Below are 23226 nucleotides of genomic sequence, written 5' to 3'. Positions count from 1 at the left end.
CCCAATAGATCAAATAATTGGAATTGTTCATGGAAACTTGACAAACGTAAATGTTAAATTCAATGCCCATCTTGGATATGCTATACCTTTATCAACTGAAAATCTTGGAAGATCTATAAGTTTGGCTTATAAATTTCACAGAAAGAATCTAATGGAACAAGACGATGAACCATTTTCAATTACATATGCAATAAATTATGCTTTAACAAATAGCCATCATAGTATAATATTTAAAAACAGAGAAAGAATTTATGTCGATGAATTATTTCAGAAAATTGTAAAGACAGAAATACCAAAATATAAAGCTATTGAAAACCCAGGTCTTTTACTAAAAGAACCATCAGGAAAATTAGTTTCATCGAATTTTCAAATAAGAGAATCCAAAATTAATAGCCCTTTAAGTTTATCTAAGTTAAAGATTAAAGAAGAAAATTCTGAAATAAAAGAATTAACAAAAAAGGTCAAAAAATTAAATGAAACCTAAACACTAAGTTATGACAATAAATAAAGAGAAAATATATGTAACCTATCAAGACAAGAAACAAGAGCTCTTTGAAAGAGAAAATCGGTTGAATTATTTACAGTTTTCTGAAATAAATCAAAGAGCATTTGAAGCTCTAAAAATAATCTATGACAAATTGAAAGGAGAAGTTGAAGAGTTAGAAAAATTAATAGAATCTCTAGAAAATAGTGATGAATCGATGATAAAATTTGCAGAAATTCTAAGATAACTAATGAAGTATACAAAGATTGAAAGACCAGAAAATAAAATAAAAAGAAAAAGGGCGAAAAAAATTAAAAAGTAAAATAAAGGAGTATGAAAGAGAATTAAATAATCTTCAGTTCGAAATTAATGACCTTATAATAAAAAGGATAGAAATAAGAACAAATATAAACAAGTTGGAGCTAAACTTAAAAAATTTATAAATGCCTGAAACACCATATTATGACCTAAAAGAATTAAAGCTGTTAAAAGAAAAAATGGAGAATGAAATTGAAAAATTAAACAGACATTTAGAAACAGGAGAAAGTGTAGAAATAAAAGAAGTTATCGAGGATTTGAGAAGTTATATTAAAGAAAAAGACAAACAGATAAAAGATTTTATATACAATAATCCATGCAAAAAGGAATATTATAAACTAAAACAAGATTGAAAAGTTATAAACTGGTAAAAATGGTCAATACTTTCAAAGAAAAATTTGAAGAGCTAATAGAAATTTCGAAAAAGAAATTAAAAGAAAAAAAATCGAAATTAAAAATTTGGTATCAGAGCCAAGTTAACGATTAAGGGTAACACTTTTTCTTTAAGCAACACTTTTAATGACACGCTTTCAGTTACTAAATGTCCACAATTAATTGATAACATTTTTTTTTGTCACCATAGGTACAATAAGATAATAGATGCCATAGAAGGCACCTTATATATATCGCCTATCGTAAAAAAACGACCTTTAGTCAAAGTCCACCAAAATAGTCACGATGATGTTTTTCGAAGAATGAGAGACCACAGTCACTTCTCATTTGGTCACAGTTTTTAATTTATTAACCACAATTTTGAGAATTATCGGTATCACTCTTTTCTTCTTTGTGAAAATTAAGAGTGAGTAACATAGCACATCACATAGGTAACTAATAATAACTTTTGGAGATATAAAATAAAATATAGTTAAACCTATAAGTTAAGGATCGTTTTCTGTACATTTTATTAATATTGATCTTGCATTTTGCTTCCATTCACTCTTCTTCGCTCTGCTTCCCTTAATTATTATCTTGATTAAAAATATATAAAAGAGAAGAGGCATAAGAATAAGTCAATAAGATAGTGGAGAGAATCCAGTGAAGCAAATTAGTCAACGATACTGCAGATCATCTTTTCCATTCATTATTCAACAAAGGCTGGCTGCAAGTCGCAGATCAAACTTCAAAGTCATATTAATAAATTCAGGTGTAGTCAACTTTGTGAAAAGTTAATAATTGAGAATAGTTATATAAAAATTTAATTAAATTAATTAAATTATTTAATATCTTTTAATTATTGTAAAATTGACTAAATTTTTAAGTTTTTATTTATTAATAATTTGTCACGTCATCGTAGACTTATGTAGCTACTTGATCCCACTTAGCATGTGTAGATTAGGAGTGTTTATACGTCAGGTAAAATTGAGTTTGAAGTGACTCAGATTCGATCCGAAATATATACTGGATCTATTTGTTAGACCCGAATCCGGTCCTAAATCCGATAAAACCTACGCACTTTCGGACCGCGATTATATCGGATAAAAACTGAGTCGTTAACATTACCTTCTTGTAAATTAGCATGTGAAAAATATCTAAATTTCTAAAACTCTAACCATTATTTGACACGGTAAAATTCACTTAGAAAAATATAATAAGAACCAACCATTCTCTAAGATTAAAGCACAACCACAATCAATACTAATATTGTTTAATAACACCAAATATTTAAATCAATACAAATAACACAATATTATGCATTAGTCTAAAATCTTATGCATTTTAAACATAAAATATTAACTTATAGTCTTATAATGACTGATAACACAAAATATTAAGATTTACAATACTTAAATTTCACATAAAAATAGCTATCATTCATCACTAATAATATAAAATATTAATTATGTATGATGACCGGGTCATTGGACCGAGTTTGGGTGACCCGAGCAATTTTTCGAATCGGATCCAAAATAATAATCGGGTCTATTTTTGAAATTCTTACTTAATCTTAAACTCAATAAAATCACACCAAATTAGTTCCTAAAATATTCGAGACCGAATCGAATCTTTAAGCCGGGCCGGGGCATGAACGTTGGACTATACCGACAAACCATAGGCTTTTTAATTTTCCTTCATATCTCTATATTATTTGTTCTACAAGGTGTAACGAGATTTTTGCTTTTGTCTTTAGTAGTAAGTGAAAAAAAAAATTGCATGATGAGTTTGAAATATTTTCGTAGGATGTACAACCGTCAATCTTAAGATAACGTTCGCTTTCTATCTTAAAAAAAATGCATGATGAGTTTTTCAATTGTATCAACATTGTTATCTCCTATACCGCGAAGGCTAACGTGTTTTAAAAAAATAAAAAAGCGTTTTCGAAAATTAATTTGTTATTAAAAAAATAATAAATAAAATATTTTAAAATTTAAATTTAAATAATTAATATAAAATATAATAAATTAAAATTAAAATTTATTTAATTAACGAAAAATATAACACTCCTCATCGAATAATGGATAGTAAAACGGGTCTTTCTTGTCATATTCATTCTTTTTTGAAAGTATGAGGATTGACATAAAAGTAGTCCTAACCGCATATTTCTCTTCATTCACATTTTCTAGAAGCATGCAATTAATTATTTTAGAATGATTTCAAGACATTGTGTATGTAAAAGAGGAGTAAAATTTTAATAATTCTCTTAAACATGATCTTAATACTAATCAATTCTTTATCTATTTAGTAATTAAAACAATATGTTGGAAGAATTATTTATTAAAAGAATGTTATATATATTTTAAAAATAAACTACCAAAAATATACTCAAATAATTTTAGAGATTGAATTTTGATAAATTTTTTTACAAAGATTAAAAAAATAAGATATTTTTATTCTTTAAATTTAGTGATTTTTTGCTAACTATATTTTTTTTGTAATTAAAAAAAATCACAAAAAATATATACTTAACAAACAATCACCAAATTTTAACGATAAAAATATTTCATTTTTTAAATCATGTTTACAAAAAACAGCATCAAAATTCAATTTTTAAAATATTTTTTGAAAATACATATTTAATGTTGAATATTTTTATCGCATTGTTAAATTATTTGAAGATATTTTTGTCAACAACAAAATTTGAGTATATTGTTTTAATGACAAAATTATTGGAATGTATTTTTGATAATTTACCCTATTTTAAAAATAACAGCCAGTGTTTTATCCAGTGTTGATCAATTTAAACAGAATGAAGAACTGTTTTACAAAATAAACACGACACTAATTTATAAATTTTCGTTGGCTTTCACTACGTCTATTAAAAAGAGAGAAAAAAAATAAGTTATGGAGTATTAATAGCAACCATGTTCAAGCTTAATGAGACGTACATTTTAGTTTGAGTGGTACAAACATACATTTATAAACACGTGTTAAATTTCAATGAAACAAGATGATAAGGTTGGCCTTCTTGATTAGCAGTTAACAAGTCTACTTCATAAGCAATACCACAATAATTTAGCAGCCACAACGCACCAACACCAATAATTTGGAAAGATGTAAAACCACCGTTCATGCTTGGTTGCATTTGAAAAGAAACCGAAGAGTCAGGCACATGAGGGGAATATCTGAATAGGGATCTGCAGGTTCTTAATGAATAAACAAACTATCACATACCATCATAATCTATTGATTGATTAAGCTAAAATCTAGGCCTTCCTTGAAACTTCAATGTCATCTAACAACGACAACTAATTCCCTAATCATGCTCCAGCATTTGCGTTTCTCACAAGAACCCCAAAGGGCGCGATCAGTAGCGGTCAAATGACGACGGACGAGCACCCCTGCTTGGTCGATCATACGGACCAGGCCTGCCCCTATAATTCCTTCCTTCGTCACGAGCTGCTATTCCACTTCCATACCTGTCACCAACACCTCGTGGACCACCATACCGGTCATAACCTCTTTCTTTGCCATAACCATTTTGCGCGTAATCTGAGCTTCCTCCATATCGATCACTTGCAAATCGATCTCCACTAGTTGGATACCTACAGTTTTAAAGGAAAGAAATCAAGATAGAATGCATATATATACTACAACTCAAGGCTATTGCCAATGATCTAACCAAATCTCAGATTCTCGATGCAATGAAAGCTTTTGTAGTAAATGCCACATTATCAATTAAAAGACAAGGAATGCGAAATGAAATGGCAATTATTCAGTTGGTTTTACAAACTAGATCAAAAGAAAAAAAGATGTAATTTGATAATAACCATTAGCCTTATATACCTGTCACTAGTATAACGATCACGACTTCCATATTTGTAATCTCGGGAATCAAAGCGATCCCTATCCCCGTAACGTCCACCATCATAGCGATCATCAAGGTATCGATCACGTTCACCGCTAAGGCGATCACCACCAGCACCTCCAAACCTAGGGCGTGAGGGAAATGAACTACCACCCCGGCCGCGGCCACCTCCTGCCAAAGGACAATCTCGGGCCCAGTGCCCTGGACGCCCACATTTGAAGCAATCATCTTGTCCAACCCTGTCCCCAACTCCATAGCTTCCTCTACCTCCTGATGAGTAGCCACTTCTGTAACCTTGGTCTACGTCATCACCTCCCATCTTGGGCTGGGCCTTGTTTACTGAGATGATGCGGTCACCAATTTCTCGTCCGTGCATTTCCTTGATTGCATCCTCCATTCCCCTACGGTCTCCAAATGTAATGAACCCAAATCCACGTGGACGGCCTGTATCTCTTTCCATCATAATCTACAGGAAGAACCACTTGGAAACCTCATGCCAAGCAAAAGCAATATGTACAGGTAATGCTAACAGTATTTAATGAAAGCGACTTGCAAAATGATAAAATTTAGCATATCCAGATCATGTCTAGTAAGGATGTAAGTTTATCCAGGCTTGTGCAAGTAAAATAAACACCTAGTTGATATAGACATTAGTATACAGTCCAGAATATAAAAGGAAACTCATTCAAACAGAATTCTTTAGAAAACCAGTAAAATATACCCACGACATACAAACATGAAAAGGGCACAAAAGATGGAAAACAGTAAGTAAACAAGGAAAGGTATGTTAAAGTATACTATCAACTAATCTTCATTGGTATGGTACATTCTACCACCACCAATAATTAGCAAAATATATAGGCACATTTTCCCAAATTAATTAGCAAAATTGCCTGAAAGATGATATAAACTATTGTACTTAATGATTGCAATTCAACAATCATGATTGAACAGTTATGCAACGTTTATATTGAAAAGTGTAAGCCTTGTCGATATACATTGTTCAAGGGTGCCATCCACTAATGGCTGGTATATGCTCACAACCCGCAAAAGTGTCATCGACAAGGTTGATCTCAATTCAAGGCTTAAATTAGTCAATAAATGCCAAACAATCCCTCACCAACAACCAAACTCAGATGCCAAAACAATGAATAGTCATGCAAGAAAGACAAGTTGCTTCATATTTTAAGTTTTATGCATACATGAAAGGATAACATACAATTGCAGAAATAAAATTTCAATATTTTATTCATGCAATGCATTCAAACAGCATTTATTTAAAGAAAAAGAACAGGTTATAACCAGACAACTTACTTTCTCTGTCAAATTGTTAAAGCATCAGAATGTTTTTCAATAGAGCTAAGCAATTCAGAGAGATCCCAAGCCCATTTTATTACCACAAATATCTCTTACAACAACTACTTCGACAATGTGAGCTAGAATTTCAGCATATTCCATACTGGTCATGACTTCATCGACAGACATTTAAACAATCTAATTCTCCATCTCTGAATATAGCATCGGAGTTACTTGATAAAATTGCTGTATTATATTAACACTATTATTTCTCGCTCAGAACTAGAAGAACTAACAATACAACATGCAGCCACAAACGAACAGTATATCATAAAAAATGAAGGTGCTATTATCTCTTCAGCAATCACCAGATCATTCTGCCACAAATCCAGTTACAGTGAGTATTGATATCTCTTCCAGCACAAATCTCTCACCAAAAAAGAATTCCAAATTTCTGAAAGATGAGACACGCAAGAAGGCTTAGCATTGACAATTTGACAGCATTCCTTATGGAGATCATGATTTCATGTTTTACTTCTTAATTGATTCAGCTAACTTCAATGATCTATCCATCTCAACAGATGCAACAAATAATCCATCTTATGCAGAATTAATGCCAGGCAACATGTAAGACAGATTCATCATATTTGGTATACCACGATTATATGCCTAGCATTCTCCCTAATTCTGCTCTTCTGCCTCTTTGTTGACTGATCCAACAAAACCAGCGTTCTAGAAGAAAAACCTTTCTTATGCAGATTCGGATTCTTCAACTAAAAGTATACTGACAAAAGAAGGACCATTCAAAATCAAATAAAATTTGTCCAACCCACAGACCCTATACCAATGGAGAAAGTAAGAAAACTGAAATTCATTCATTCAACCTTCAACATTGTTAACTATAACAAGCAGATCAGCTGGTGAAATACAAAATCTTATCATGAGAGAAGCCCACTATCTGAGCAGCAATTGTCAATGATACCAATGCTCCAAATTTGAAACATTTGAGCTCTATGACACTTAAGTTCCCACAGAACCCGTAATGATGCAGAACCTTTTGGTGGCATAAGATGATATCCACATATAGCATGTGTCACATGAGTGATACCACCAACTCGATCCAACAATTTCCAAAGAACTGAGCATCATGTTGGCTGAGAAAGTACCCTAAACCGCCAAAGATGCAACAATATTGGATTGTGGCTGAAGCAAATGTATAAGACTTCTTGAACTAACTAAACAATCACTTTAACCGATCTACTGAGCATCGTACAATCAAAATCCAACTAATGGTCCTATATACTCTGAAATGTAAAATATATTGGTTATTGCCTACTGGAGAAGGCATGATGCATTTCAAGACAGGAAAGCAGTTCTCTTTAATGTATTACTATTGGCCAAATGCCATACTTCTCTCAGTTCAATAGGCATTTATCTATAAGCCATGCATAAACAAATATAACAAAGCAGACCCCAAAAAAGCATACTGAGGTATTAACTTCCTCTAGCTGTCATTCCAACCTTACCACCAAATATCTCTTGCAAATCATAACAGGTTTTACTAAGGAATACTAAGACAGCACAAACAACATCTCTTTGCCATATAGTAGACAGGTGCAACATAAATTTTGATTGGCTGCCTTCCTTGTACTGAAACCCACATATCCCAAAGAAATATCAATCTCCAGCTTGGGCTCTATATTTACCACAATTTATTATTTTATCGGAAAATGAAAATGTGCTTCAGCCATGCCAAAATCAGTCTGGGAAAAAATATCTTTTTTAAAGTGTCACCTATAGCATCTCAAAGATCACAAGATTCACAACCCAAGCTCAAAGAAGACAAGGAAAAGAAGCAAAGAATCATCCTCTGAAAAAAAGGAGAGAAAAAACAAACATGGAAAGATTGAAAATTTAGTTTGCTGAGCCAAAAAATTCAATCCATAAAATATAGAACCCCCAGTCCCCATCATCAACTACTTGTGGACCTCATCAGCACAGGGCTAAACCTATCCGTGATGCTTTTATGACTTAACAGAAATCAGTACAACCAATGAAGCTTATACCATACTATGAGCTGCGATGAAATGGAATCAAACTGCAAAGGTTTTTTCCTTATATATATGCTTTTTTATCTTTAAAAAAGTAACTTGATGAAACGAAAAAGTCAAACAGGAAATTTTCGTTTGCACCTTTAATTCTGATAGCAATAGTAATAATAATTTGAAAAAAAAGGAAGAGGGTGGAGAAAAATGCAAATCTGACATTTCCCCAACCAGGGAAAAAAATAATTTTCACAATTGCTAATTACTACAGTTATAATACCACTTACTTAAGAAGATACATGCATCGAGCTCTTTTTTTCATATATATATAAATCCAAAAAAAAGAAAGCTGCACATTTTTACAGGTGAAGAAAACAAGAGATGGAAAATTGGTGAGAATAGACGAGAAGGTACCTGGCATTCGAGAATTTTGCCGTAACGGCCAAAGGCATGCTCGAGCTGACGCTCCGTTACGTCCCATGACAATCCTCCGACGAATATTCGATTCTCTTCTTTGCCCGCCATCACTGAATAACTCACTCAGTTTTCTTGAGTCTCAAACAAGCTCCCTTAATCCCTGAAGCACCGAAATCGAAAATGTCGAGAATTTAGAAATGAATGAATTGAAAAGAGGGCGAAAGGAAAAACCTTGTGAAGATGAAAGGGCTTACAGGCACAGAGAAAAGTGATTGGGGAAAATATTTTAGGGTTTTGGAATGAAACCCTTGAAGAAGGTTCCCGAAACTTGAAAGTGTCACGCCTTCCCTAACTACCGTTTCTGCTTCTAACTTGTACCTGCTTATTCTTAGGTCTTAGCCAACATACCAAACATTTCTTATTCTTAAATTCGTTTTATTTATTAAAAAAAATAATTCGAAAAAAATTGTCTTATTATTTTCCTAAACGGAAAAAGAAAATTAGGCATAGTTTTTTGACTAACCTAACAAAATAATTCTGTTATAAGTATGCTAAAAATAATCATTAATTAATTATTTATATATAATATATATTAAAATAAAAAATACATATTAAAAATATATAAATAATATATAAATAAATATATAATAATTAATTTAATGGTTAATTTTTTTAATATTTATATAATATTTATGCAAAACAAAATATACTTCTATGTTTTTTTTCCCTAAGGGTACACGTCACATTAACTTAGTCTTACAAAACTTTTGAGCACAATGGATTCTTGACAGGCAGTATGTAACATGACAATGACTCATTAAACTTGTTTAACATCAACTATGTAATTTTGAGTTCGGTCAACTTATTAGAAATAGTCAATTTAGTCCATTCCATACTATTTAAGTTAAATTAACAACAGCCATAACATGTAAGAGCAAAATATCTAGTTAAAAAATAAAAAATATCAAGCCTAAGATGTGCGAGTAGATTGATGTTAATATGATAAATTGACAATTGTAGTTTTGAATTTTTTATTTAATATTTTTTAAATATTTTGCAAATTTCTGTTTAATTATGAATGCTAAGTGCTAAGGCTAATAACGATTTTGTAAATAGTCGGCATAATCATGATTTTTTTTCACATTGTTTCTGTCATACAATGACATATAAGCTTTTGCCCAAAAAGAGAAGGCTTTATATTTATTGGTCATGGGTCATGAGACATTAAGACAAGAAAATCAAATTTAAACAAAGAAATATCTCTCTGACTAAAAACAAAGTATATCAGCCTTAGGCAAATATGACCTAAACCTTCATACGCATCTCATAAGTTTCTTGTTCCATTTATTTTGAGTGAACTCCTTAACTACAAAAGTTAGGTAAAAGCTCACTTGTTGTTGTCTTAATATAAAATTAGGGAAAGTATAGGGAGTCAATGGCTTAAACGTACAATGTGTACAATGGTTAGAAAGTATTAGAGATATAATCATTAGTGTTACATTATCCTATCAAGTTACGCTTTTGGAATGAGTGGTTTCATGATATGATATTAGAGTTTTAGATCCCAAAGGTTAGGGATTTGATCTTTGGTGAACCCTAAAATCAACTTAAGTTTTTGGGATTTATTTATCTGGTATCCAAATGGTTATTCTGGATAGTATGGGTGATGTTTATTCTATTCATGGATCAAAGATTTAGCCCATCGTACACATTATACACTTAGGCCATTAGCTCCATAGCACTACTCATAAAATTAATAGTCAAGAATTATTAGATGATAATTTAGTCAAATTTATCAAATCATCTCACGGTTTTCAAATATCAACTTCACATAAAGACAATTGCATGTGAGTTTTTACCTAAAAGTTAATATCTAATATGTATGAAAGCAAATTACAAATGAATTATATTGCAGGTGAAAAATACTTACAATGTTGAATTTTTTTTATGAATACAAATGGGAAGAGGGGTAACATGGTGTAGGATCAAACCTATGAAATCACCATCACACACCAAATTTATGAGCAACAACAAGCTCTTTGGCTATATAAATAACTTATTTACATAATTACATGGCCACTGTACATTTTACATGTACAAACCAGGGGAGTGAAACATGTTAGAATTGGAGCAATTTAATATATTTTTTTTCTCTGAACTATTCGGGCAAAAGGGGAAGCCTAGTGACACTGGTACCCTTGCCACCACCACCACCAGTAGACACTGAATTAGGACTTGTTTTCTTGCGGGAAGCAGAACTGGATTTAGATATTTTTTTTGCATTTAGCCTCATGGGAAGTATCTGCAACCTTGGGTTTTGTTCTGTACCTGACTTTTCAGCTGCCAACTGATAGCTTTCTACAAGTTCGAGCTGCCGTGCTATTATTTCCGAACGTCTAGGAAGGAGCTCCACAGGTTCCCCACCGGGTATCACAATGTATTCTATTGCAAGTCTAACCTCCTGCCATATACATATAAACAAACGAAAATTCAAAACTAAGTCAAAAATATATACATGAAAGTATGAAGCACTAAGCCAATATTTGTTTTTTCAAGTGAAACAGAAAGATTGTTTGATATGATATTTGGTAAATCAGAAAGATGCCCTTTAAAGCAGAGAAAAGCTATAACTACTGATGGGAAGCATGAATGAGAATAAGTATGTACAGAGGAGCACTGGAATTTCTCATTAAAAGGAACTAATTTAACTGCCAAGACTGTAGTGAAGAAGACATCAGTTGTTCTCTAAGAAATCAGATGCTAATAAGAGAAAAGGAAAGGCTTGTACCTCCAAGGCATCAATCTCTTCCAGAGATGGTTTTCGTTTTGGTTCATCATCCTCGATTTCAATATCAAGAGCATCATTGTAAGGTTTTTTCGCAGGGCCAAATGATTCTAGCCCAAGGATCATACGTACTGCTTTGACCATTTGTGCCATGGTATTGGACTGCAAGAAACAAAAACTCAGTATAAGAAGATAATGACAAACAACCACCACCAAGCCATTATAACAAGATAGTGTTCTATTGTAACCAGAAGTTCATTATAACATATAAAGAGAATACATCGAAGTAACAACTAAAGAGGCAACTAAAAATCACCTTAATAACAAAAATTGGTAACTTGTGGAATTTCGCTACACTACGGATCCATGGGTTCTGTCGTATCTCAGAACTGGATGCTAGAATTGCATCAGCAGCTCCAATATCATCTGTTACATCTACTAAATCTTCAAGTCCCATCACCTTTGCTACTTGCAGTAGATCAGCTTCAAGAATCTAAATGCATCCAACATGAAACAAGTGCCAGGTTAATAAAGAAAGGCAGGCATCAAGAAGAGTTTGGCCAATTCATGTTTTCAAGAATGAAATCCATTCAACATGGAAAACGAGACAGGTATAAAAGCCCTTGAATACCTTGTAAGTATACACTTGAACTGGTGACCTCCTCGTAGTCACAGATCCATTAGTACTCCATTTCTTAGATCGAGAAGTAGGGCTGTCTGCTTCATCCTCATCAGACTTAAAGTCAGAACTCACAGTATTATTTACAGATCCACTAGTGCTCCATTTCACGGACCATGTAGGAGAAAGGTCTTTATCATCCTTATCAGAATCTATTTCAGAACTTATGATACTATTCTTAGTTAAATCAAGGGTTTCTCCAAGACTTTTTTCAGGCATTGGAGCATACTGCAATAAATCTTTTGCAGAGTCATCCCATTGACGGACTTCAAATAATGGAGATTTTCCTGTTAAGGCAGGAAATTTCCTAATCAAACTTCAGTTTAAGCAACTATGAGATTACCACATCAGTTAGATATTAAGATATTCCTTTTTTGTTTTTGGTTTTTCTTTTTTCGGGGGGGGTTGAAAAATACCTGCCAAAATGGCATCCACAGTTGCATCTAATCTATGATGAACGCGACATTCAGTTTTAGATATCAACTCAACAGCACAAGTAAATGTAGGAGGTCCTTTCCTTTCTAGAATTGTCTTCTGCACTTTTCTTTTCTTAGCTTCCTCATCTCCAAGGGTTACACTCTGTTGATATAAATACTCAACAAACATTACTAATGTGTGTAAGCATTACACATATTCTATTTCTATATGCTTCTGAATTTTTCTTGATTCACTCTTTGGAAAAGGGAACTGATGAGAAAAAGGTAAGAGCGACTTTTCACCTCTATGCCACCAACAAGATTCTGAAGAGAAGGATTTTTTATTATGTTTTCAATTGTCACTCCATGTGCTGTTCCAACCAATTGGACTCCTCTTTGAGCAATGGTACTAGCTGCTAATGCTTCAAGCTCTGTTCCAATTTCATCAATTATAATGGTTTCAGGCATATGATTTTCAACTGCTTCAATCATAACCTGCATAGAGAAGCGTGAACAGTGTCACAGAAGTTCATTTATCAGAACTTGTTCTACAAAAATGAAACTGAGCCAATGAGATTTGTACGGACATTATGCTGCATATGTACATTTGGAACTTGCATCCTCCTTGCCCTGCCTATGCCTGCATGAGGAACATCTCCATCACCTCCAATTTCATTGGATGTATCCACTATTACAACACGCTTCTTTAACTCATCTGCCAGCATCCTAGCAATCTCTCTGCACAAGCAAGCTTCTTCAGATACGCATATTAAATAACTCATTTTGACCAATATTAACATACATAAAACTTTAAAATGATATTGTTTGGCGTGACTAAAGAAATTATTGCATAAAATTTACACTGATGAGGAAACATGAACAATCACAGTCACAGACCATTTTGGGTAAGAGTGCTTTGCTGTTGAGGCATTTACAGAGAAACATGAAGGGAAAAAATCAACATGAGAAACTTGAAAACAAAAACTTCACTTTTTCAGGAGCTAATAAACCACGTCCACAATCAAAACTTCAAATAAAGACACAGAAATCCTATTCAGAATATCAAACATTGGCAAGGTTTACCTGATTAACGTAGTTTTACCCACTCCGGGAGGTCCTATGACCAATATAGAACCCCCATCCTCAACCAAATCACGTATGATTTCCGCACTACCACTCACTGCTCGACCCACCCGGCAAGTAAGGCCAATGATTTGCATTTTACGATTCCGAATCGCACTTATACGGTGTAAAGAGCTATTAATACCAGATCGGTTGTCATCAGAAAACTCACCTACCTAAACATAATGAAACATTATATCAGAAGCCATTATTCATTAACACTAAGGGAGACAAATGCTATTTCGGCAACTAGAAGTCTAGAAACTATAACTATAAAAACCTCAGTAATCACAAGGCACAATCCTTACATGCAACTTCAAAAGTTCTTGACCATGCATTATGTATAATTGTGTTAGAAATAAAGTTCCAACTTCAATTACAAAGAATAATCTTTACACTCTCCTCACGAGTGACTATATTCTTCTATCTAGATCTTTGGACCCCACCTTACCAATCTTTTAACTTTTTTTTCTCCCTGGTCAAATTATTTATCACAATAACTCTTCCAAGCAACAGCAATTCGCCAATAAATAAATCACTTAGCACTGAGTGATAGCAGATAATTGGTTCGCATATTCCAGTTGAAACAATAATAAATTCAAAGTGGATCAATTAAAGCTTATATTTTGCAAAGGCCCCTCATGAAAATACATATAATACAAAAAAATGTTCCATCGAAAATGCTCAACCAAACAAAGAACAAGCTAACTCACCCACCTTGGAAATGGCATGGCGTAAATCTTCAAGCTTTATGGGTTGTTCAGAGATAACCCAATCTCCGGAAGGGAACCTCGCGAGAGGCTTGCGACCCAGATCCATCACAACCTCTATAAGCATCCCAATCTCCTGGTGCCGATAAAGCTCCCTCCTCATCTTCAGAGGCAACAGCTCCAAGAACATCTCAAGCTCCGTGGAGGCCTCGGGCCGCGACGTCGACGGAACGTTCTGGAAGCTTAACGGATAGCCGTTAGCGGAGGAGAAACGATCGGAGGGGCGGCGAATTTCCGGGGAGGGAATCCATGAGGAGGAGGAGGACCTGGCGGAGCGAATTGCGGAACCCGAACGACGTGTTCGACGAAATGACGAAGAGACGGTGGAGATGAGGTTTGAGCTGATGTTGAGGTAGGCAAGTGCTGAGGTTGGAAGGTGGTGACTTGTGGAGTGCCATGAACAGTGAAGATCGATCACCACATAATGCGAATTCAGTGCTCTCATTCTGTTATGTTAGTTTCTTTTTCTGTGTTCTTTGGTTTGAGATGTGTGTTGATAAGTTAAAGAAGAAAGAAGAAGAAGAAGAAGAGAAAAAAGAAGATTCCGAGGTATCTTCTATTACTATTGGGATTGGAGGGAAGGAAGGGACAAGTAAGTGTTGGAGACCGTTAAAAGGTTTGGTGATTGATTTGTGAGACCAGAGAAATAAGAATCAACGTAGTTAGTTGCTTACGAACCACACGTTGTTTTTTGGTGAGAGAGCTTACGTTCACGCCTTCTTCCAAATTAATCAAAGGCTTGTTCCATTCAACTTTTCTTTCTTTTTTTTTTTCTTTCCTTATTTTAGGGGAGTTTCATGTGCTTTGTGTAAATTCATGGCAATTTTTGTTCAGAGATCCCACGTGCTAAATAATCCATTTTTTTTACTTAGGTAATCGAAGATACCAGGGAAGGAAAATGAGTTTTTTTTTTTTAAGTTTTTTATGTAACAAAATGATGAACAAAATAAATATCAAATATGTTATTAGGTTAGCCACCAAGTCGTGGTTTGTGTATTTTTTGTGAAATAGTTGTAACTTGTATTTATATTTTTATACATTCAATGTGAATGAAAATAGAGCAACTCATTTTGGACAGTTAGACGCTCGATTTTCATAGGAATAGATTGCTTTTGTGATTGCATGTCCCTTTCCACCATTAATAAGTTCAATATGATGTTATGATTGGTTACACGATTCCAAGTGAGCAGCCGAAGTGGATTCAACCTCTTGAATAGTTGTACTTGTACAATTGTGGTTTCTTACTTCCATAGTTCCATTTCATGAATCAAAGATCTCGTACCAAAGACACAACACACAAGTTAAGTAATGCGACAATATATATTATTGACCCAACTTATGAACCAAATATGCTTCTAGACACTCTACTGTCTTAAACGAATATTCAAAATCAGATAATTCCCAAATCCCTATTTAGCAAATCTTATGATAAGGGTTTCTAACTTTTTATTCAATATTTGGTCTTTGCCAAGTTTTGAATTCGGGTACGACTAGGGATGGAAACAGGTCAGACCAGGTCAAGATAGATTTTGCTCTTAACAGGTTTAGTCTGTAGTCTGTTATAGACTTTTTTTAAAGTACTAAATCTAACATGTTATTTAGCCTGACTTGATTTAAAGCCTGTTAAAAAGTTTGCTAATTTTTTTTTACAAAAATAAAAATATTATTTAAAAAAATATTTCATAATAAACATATTTATATGTAAAATATTATATTTAATATTTATAAGAATTTTTAAATTTTAAAGTATTTAAAATATACAAAACTATTTATAATTAAAGATAATAAATTTAAAATATCTCATAATTTTGTTAATAATAAAAAAATTATTTATATATGTAATTATGTATTAACAGGCCTTGATAGGTCAATAAGATTAATTAATGAACTTGAACCTGGCCTATTAACATAATAAGACTTTTATAAGAGTTTGAACCTGTATCTATTTCATAACAGGTCAGATCAGACTAGATCAGACTAAACATAAACCAAACTGCAGACCCTGACCTTTTTCCACCCTAGGTACAGCATACTAAAGCCTCAGCTAGGTAGATTTTTCTTATGTGCTCCCATTTTTGGTCCGGTCCATGTTCAGTAAATAATAGAATATAGTGAGATGAAGCCCATTTAGCCCGTTATGATGTTTTTGGGCAGTATTTAGCCCATTTCTCTAAAGGACTAGTGTGGGCTCAACCCAAAGGGCCCAACCCACAAAGGCTGTAATCAAAATATGCAAAACGAATTTCGTAATTTCATTCATAAATACACGTCATTTGCATCAGGCTTCTTCCTTCACTCGCATTACAGTGTTTCTGTGTAAGAAGAAAAAGAAGTGTTTCTTGAAAGAGCAGAGCAGAGCAGAGAAAGAGAGAGAAATGGAGAGTGCGATACGTGGGAGATTCGCTCTTTCTCCCAGCGGTATCTCCAACCCTAAACCAGGTACTTACCTAATTCACTTTTCATAATATTTCGATTCCAAGATTCTCCATATTCAATTAATTAATTCCCACCTAAACCTACTCTTCTCTTCACCTGATTTCAAGCCCCAATTTTCATTTCTTGTTGAATTTGATGCATATACATTTGAGTTTTGACGTTATTAGGTTATTATCACGTGATATTTTAATTCTCGTCTTCTGCAATGTTATAGTTATATACCTGCATTCTCTTCTTTCGTTCGTTCTTTCTTTTTTATAATAATTTTCTTTTGTTGAATCAATTGCCTGGTCCGAATTGTTCTCTTCTTAGAAGAATTTCACCAGCTGCAATTCATCATCTATCTTTGGAATTTTATCCTTTTTTCTTGAAAAAGAAAGAAAAAAAAAATTGATAATCTAGACACGAGTTTATGGCGAAGCCTGTAATATTCATCATCCAGTGGTTCTTGCAATGTCTATTATTTGTATCTGAAAACTATGTTTTGAGATGCTTGATGTGTTGCCATGTGTAGGGTTCGCGGTGAAATCAAATATCCTTGGTTAATCTTCATGCAATGTGTATCTATATGGTTGAGTGCTTCAAATTGTAGTTGTTTTTAATGATTTGCTTTTTGCAGGAGATAGATATTCACTTTGTAGAGGACCATGCTCCAATCTTTGCATCCCCACAGCTGCAATAACTACAAGACCGGGCAAAGGTGCAGGGCTGCTGGAAAAGCCAGTAATTGAAAAAGTTACCCCTGGCCGTGAATCTGAATTTGATTTGAGGTTAGAACTAGTCTTGATTCTCGATCTTCAAGCTGAACTTTTCCAATTGGGTATTGTAATTGTGTGGCTAGATTCAATTTTATGGAGATTCCCTGAATAAAAGATACCGGTGAGAATCTTGTCAATGGTGTCCATATTATTGATATTGCTGGTATAAGTATCTTGTGGGAAAATGGAGATGGTATTGCATTGAATAAAAATGATTTGTTTTTACTTCAAAGTCTTTGCATTGTAATTCTGAAGTAATCAAGTAAATAAATGGATGTTTATGCCTTAACCTCCTTAATGAAAGAACTAGGAGATCCATTAGAGTTTGTATTTTCTATGCACTGTTGTTCAGTTCCTTTTTTCAGAATAAAATGTGGCATGGGTTGCAAAGGTTTCATTCTGGACTTTCTAAAATGTGCAGGAAATCGCGAAAATCAGTGCCACCATATCGCGTAATATTGCACAATGACAACTTCAATAAACGGGAATATGTGGTCCAAGTACTGATGAAGGTTATTCCTGGGATGACCATTGACAATGCTGTTAATATCATGCAAGAAGCGCACTACAACGGGTTGTCAGTGGTTATCATCTGTTCCCAAGCTGATGCTGAAGTATACTGCATGCAACTGAGAGGAAATGGGCTACTAAGTTCAATTGAGCCTGCAGGCGGAGGGTGCTGAACTGCTGATGCAGCATTCAATACGAAGCAATATTGGAGTTGATGCTATTGAAAGGCGAAATTGGAAACGTTTGTTTGTGTACATAGGATAACGTCATGAAGCTTTTGAGTAACGCAAGAAAAAGGCAAATGTATAATAGTTGTTGGTCTTACGATTTTGACGAGATAGTTGTGATTTTGAATAAATAAATAATAGCACTACTTTTGTATCAACTCTGGTGTTTCTGATCTTGTTTGATTTGCTTTTGATATCAGCTTGACCGCCTTAACGAATTGAATCTCTACCAGTCATTATTATTAATTTTGGGTCTGGACCAGTCATTAATTATTAAAGCCAAAAAAATAAAAAAGACAACCATCAGGAAAACAATGACCATTGATGCCACTATTCCATGTGAACTATATATATAACGAAACAGAACGAATTGAAAAAATTACATTCTGAAAAATGAAATAAACATTAAATATTGATTTTTGTCCACTTTTTTAAGTCATTAAAAACATGTGGATTTTAAGCTTGCCATGGGTGAAATTTTGAAATTTTGGTGGTTCAACCAACACTTGTTACAAAAGAAGTTGCCTTGATATCAACGACTAATTTTCAGTCAAGTTACATCACTAAGACGACTTCCACCCTACTGCACTCGTAAGTAAATCTCCCCTTGCAAGAAGGAATTCTTGTCAAACCTTGTCACACACGTTGAGTTGATGACAGTACCATTCTCAACTTCTTTTAGCTACAACGAAGGAAAGCCTTTTCATCCCTATAATCCGACGCAAACATGGACAAAAAAAGTCACCACCGAAGATTACAAGCAAGCTTGTCTTTAACCCTCCTTCTCTATGTTTTATTACTTCCTCCAAACCAGGAGGAAGCTTCACGGCTTATGGTATATTTTTTCCAAAAACATTGAAAATTTACATATGCATGAAACATGACAAAGATAGATATATGAATTGTTTCTAGATGTAAAAATTGAACAATCCACTTAATTTGACTTTATATGATGAATTTGGTGTTGGTACTAAAATGATCTGTTTATTGAGTCATGAAATCTTTGAAAGGGTGAAACTGGAAATAATGAAAGCATTCACCCCAGTTGGATGAGGCATGAACTCAGCTATTTGGCAGCCAACCCATCGTGCTAAAGAAGCTAGTTTGCTAAAATCCCACATACAATAAGAACAATCAACAATCACTAACCAATGGGAAGCCTTCATTATTCCACTGGAGAGAGGAATGATTGAATACCAAAAACAATGAAAAGCAATCCACCTGATAGTGCAACCTGAAAAGTATTGAAGTACAACATTTAGATAACATGCACACACAACTTAATGCTACACCAGCAGTGTGGTAAATCAGAATTACACATTACAACCTAATCTCTACAAGCTAAGTAGATAAAAAGGAACAGAAACTAATACCATTTTTTCTGATATTTGAGATGCTAAACTCTTTCCTCCGATGACAGCAGCAGTAGTGCATAGTGCTTGTCCCCTGAGGGAAAAATTGAAAATTTTCAATTATCCTAAGAAATTTTAGGTTCACAGGTATGGAACACATTACTTAAATAAATATAATTGCACAAATCATGTCTATGCAGAATTCCAGCATAATATTCAGAAAACATATCCCATCATGGGAGACCGAAGGAAAAATTAATCAAAATCTTCAAAGAAATAGGTTGATACTAAATTACAAACAGAAAAAATTAAGAGTACAAACTTACAGAATCCCTCCAAGAACGACACCAAATGGGTTCTCATCCGCAGCCAAACCAATTGTAGCCAGCTGAAACAGAACAAAGTTATGGCTAGTGAAGAATAAAGCAGTTCTATAATGGAGCATATGCAAGGGAAAAAATGTTCTATAACTACACTCACCTGGCTCTTGTCACCCCACTCCCCAAAGAAATTGATAGAAAATGCCTACAAAATGGAGTTGATAAAGTGGATCTGATTAACCATAGCTTAATTTTTTTAGTAAATACTGTACAGTTATAATACAAATATGTTACCTTTAGAAAAATAGGGGACAAAAACTGAGATAAAAAAGGGCGTTGCTGCTTTTTCAAGTCATCATCAACCTAGGAGTTAGAATCACACAATGTATATACAGTTTTAGAACATCAAATACACAGCACCAGAGAATTCTATTTTGAATATATTCTTACAATCAATTATTTCCTGGAATTAAGGAGGAAAATTCTTAATCCATTCAAAATCATATCCATGCATCCAAGCAAGAAAAAATATATCAGATAGACATTTTATTTTTACCTTACTGCTATCTTTCTTAACTCCATTGTTAGCCTTCCAATCTTTGTCCTGATAATAAAGGGAGCTCAATCAACTGTCAAGAAGGAAAAATAATTAACTTGAAAGAAGAAACCAAACAGAAGCGAAAAACAAACCAATTCTGCTTCTACTTCAGCCAATTCTTCAGCATCCCTGCTCGGTGAAATCATGATCCACGAGTGAAAAAAAAAGAACTTCTATTCAGTTACAAGTTGATGTTCGTTACAAAATAATCAGTAATTTACTGGCAAAGAATGAACAATCACCCGTCTCCAAATATAGCATCTTTCAAGGACCAAATTCCAAACCCAAAGAATAAAAATGTTGTAATGTGATGAGTCCATTTACGTGAAATCTGCAAAATTACAGGAAGATCAGCACCCCAGAAAACTAAAAATAAATAAAATGAGAGTGTAATTTAATCAAACAATTGCTGGATCTCAAATACAGTTGGCCATAATATCTCAATATATGCAACATATTGACTAATAGAAGGATAGCACCTACTAATGATTCTAAGAAGAAACAGATAATGATGAGAATTGTGAAGTTCCACAACTAGCAAACAATGCTTACCAGATTTGGAGCAGCCCAACCAACTAGGGCAGAGAGAATAGTCATGACCTAGAATTTTCAGGAACTATGAGACTTAAAATAAAAATATATCAAAATAACAATAAAGCTGATAAAAGGAAGAAGACTAGATTCTTACAATCAAAGCCGATAGGCAACCCAATAAGACAAGGCGCCGGGGGTGTCGCATAGCCAGGATCTTGAAACAAACATCATGAAATCAAACATCAGGCTTTTGCTTTCTACTCAAAGTAACAAAGAAAGACAAATATTAAAGCCCTCTATTCTTGCCATAAACTATTCAATGAAGTAACAAGTAATGTTGCTCATTCAAATACTTCTATCAAACATATTTGGTGTTAGTAGAGCAATGGGAAATTTTTTTATGTAAAAGCAACTGAATAATGATGACCAAATTGAAAACCAAATTCATTCAAAAACACACAAACTTGAACACTCATACTGTTTACTGATAAAATAGTTTCAAACCATGACACATCACACAACAAAAATTTCCCCAAAGAAACAAACAAATTGTATCTTGAGGTAGTTCCAATCCAGAACACTACTCTGATAGGTCAGACAAGTGGCCCACAGAATGCAAGGCTTTGATTTGGAGTGCCTACCTAGCTCTAGTGAGTAAATCCTTAAATTAGTCTCTTAGATTTGGCATGAGACACGGAAGCAGGGACACAAAATTATGTGTGACAGATAAAATATGGACAGAAACATTGTGTCTAGAGACCCTGAATTAGTATATTTTGTGTCCTTACTGATAGGAAAGACACAACTTATTTTTCAATATTTTTATCAAATTTTCATAATTATATTTTTTATCATTATATTTTTCTTCTTAAACATTTTTTATGAAAAAAAAAATGAAAATAAATTAGATGTTCATAATTTATTATAGTTTATCACCAAACAAAATATAAGAACACTAATTTTTGTATCTCTATCATTTGTGTCTTGTTCTCAAAACTGAAGGCAGCATTAAATCTTTTGTTTCCGTCAAATCCCCCCTCCCCCCAACCAACCAACCAACCAATTAACTAAAGTGCATCTTTTTAGTCCTAACTAATTTTTTATCTTAAAATTTCAGAAACCAATTTGAGAATTTGCTACTCTAAATATCCACACATAAGAATGAATATATTAATTGGAGTAAGTCAAGTGCCGATACTGTGAATATATGATTTAGGAAATGCAAAAAAGGAAAAGACACGAAAGAAGGAGGTGAATCCAGTTGCTAAAGATTCAAAACTTTTTTTTAACTAAAGTCTAAAACGTTTAGATTGCAGCTTAGAAGTAAACGAAAACAAACATAGAGGATCACTAATGAAGAAAAAAAATGGCGAAGAATAAGTAACCATGAAGAGAAACATACCGCAGCTGCAAAGAAGGTTTTATCACCGATCTCAGAGAGCACGGTCATGGCCAGCGACTTGGTAAAACCCTGATTGATGAAAATGAATAACAGGATTGGCATCAGTTGACAAAAAATGAGCAAATCCAAAAAAAGAAAATTAAAATTGAGGAAATAATGAAAATAAATAAATGAAATTGAAATCTGTAGTACCTGAGCGATTGAAGTCATATTGGCGGAAGAATGAAGAAGAAGTGGGAAAAGAGAAGATAACGCAGATGTGAGTGTGGGATTCGGAAAAATAGGTGCTTGGTTTCGCTTGTTATGTTACGTTATGTTAGTTGTTACCTAAAACAAGTGAGAGGCGAAGGTTGAAAGAGGAGAGAAGAGACAACGCGCGTGTAAAGTGCGTGCGAATTATTTTACTATTTTCTTATTCGCAGCTTTTGCATTCAATTCTCTTCCTTTCCCGGGAATCGGAATCTCTCCTCTCTATTATTTTGATTATTTGATTCGTGAAAACAAGAAAGCGTTC

General features: G+C 33.7%; 4 protein-coding genes across 7 annotated transcripts; 1 reads left to right on the top strand and 3 right to left on the bottom strand.

Annotated features, from left to right (window-relative positions):
* Positions 1-4282: 4282 nt before the first annotated feature.
* On the bottom strand, positions 4283-9216 carry LOC112712121 (glycine-rich RNA-binding protein RZ1B). Of its 2 annotated transcripts, XM_072203556.1 has the most exons (5): positions 9058-9216; positions 8801-8963; positions 6360-8211; positions 5024-5511; positions 4283-4782 (listed from the first exon to the last, which is right to left on the bottom strand). In XM_072203556.1, exons 4-5 carry the CDS (start codon positions 5506-5508, stop codon positions 4545-4547), a joined length of 723 nt encoding a protein of 240 aa, XP_072059657.1. In that variant the 5' UTR covers positions 5509-5511; positions 6360-8211; positions 8801-8963; positions 9058-9216; the 3' UTR covers positions 4283-4544. The 2 variants fall into 2 exon arrangements, with proteins under 2 accessions (XP_072059657.1, XP_025620707.1); XM_025764922.3 differs by lacking the exon at positions 6360-8211.
* A 1468-nt stretch (positions 9217-10684) lies between these two features.
* Positions 10685-15576, bottom strand: LOC112712120 (protein SEEDLING PLASTID DEVELOPMENT 1). The gene is made up of 9 exons (XM_025764920.3): positions 14523-15576; positions 13767-13981; positions 13271-13421; positions 12987-13178; positions 12684-12846; positions 12220-12554; positions 11905-12081; positions 11592-11750; positions 10685-11264 (listed from the first exon to the last, which is right to left on the bottom strand). The coding sequence occupies exons 1-9, from the start codon at positions 15018-15020 to the stop codon at positions 10962-10964; spliced, it is 2193 nt and encodes a 730-aa protein (XP_025620705.1). The 5' UTR covers positions 15021-15576; the 3' UTR covers positions 10685-10961.
* A 348-nt stretch (positions 15577-15924) lies between these two features.
* Positions 15925-18664, top strand: LOC112712119 (ATP-dependent Clp protease adapter protein CLPS1, chloroplastic). The gene is made up of 3 exons (XM_025764919.3): positions 15925-17014; positions 17631-17781; positions 18191-18664. The coding sequence occupies exons 1-3, from the start codon at positions 16951-16953 to the stop codon at positions 18450-18452; spliced, it is 477 nt and encodes a 158-aa protein (XP_025620704.1). The 5' UTR covers positions 15925-16950; the 3' UTR covers positions 18453-18664.
* Positions 18665-18814: 150 nt separating this feature from the next.
* On the bottom strand, positions 18815-23226 carry LOC112712118 (GDT1-like protein 4). 3 transcript variants are annotated; one of them, XM_025764917.3, is made up of 13 exons: positions 22905-23171; positions 22713-22781; positions 21465-21524; positions 21329-21376; positions 21019-21107; positions 20869-20905; positions 20735-20782; positions 20473-20541; positions 20339-20383; positions 20185-20246; positions 19880-19952; positions 19656-19740; positions 18815-19215 (listed from the first exon to the last, which is right to left on the bottom strand). In XM_025764917.3, the coding sequence occupies exons 1-12, from the start codon at positions 22920-22922 to the stop codon at positions 19672-19674; spliced, it is 687 nt and encodes a 228-aa protein (XP_025620702.1). In that variant the 5' UTR covers positions 22923-23171; the 3' UTR covers positions 18815-19215; positions 19656-19671. The 3 variants fall into 3 exon arrangements, with proteins under 3 accessions (XP_025620702.1, XP_072059656.1, XP_029145069.1); XM_072203555.1 differs by having other exon boundaries at positions 18815-19188; XM_029289236.2 differs by lacking the exon at positions 18815-19215 and having other exon boundaries at positions 19428-19740; positions 22905-23226.

This window comes from Arachis hypogaea, chromosome 9 (genome assembly GCF_003086295.3).
Source record: "Arachis hypogaea cultivar Tifrunner chromosome 9, arahy.Tifrunner.gnm2.J5K5, whole genome shotgun sequence".
In the NCBI taxonomy this organism is placed as follows: domain Eukaryota; kingdom Viridiplantae; phylum Streptophyta; class Magnoliopsida; order Fabales; family Fabaceae; genus Arachis; species Arachis hypogaea.
The sequence above is the reverse complement of the archived record's forward strand: the minus strand, read 5'-3'. Positions and strand labels throughout refer to the sequence as shown.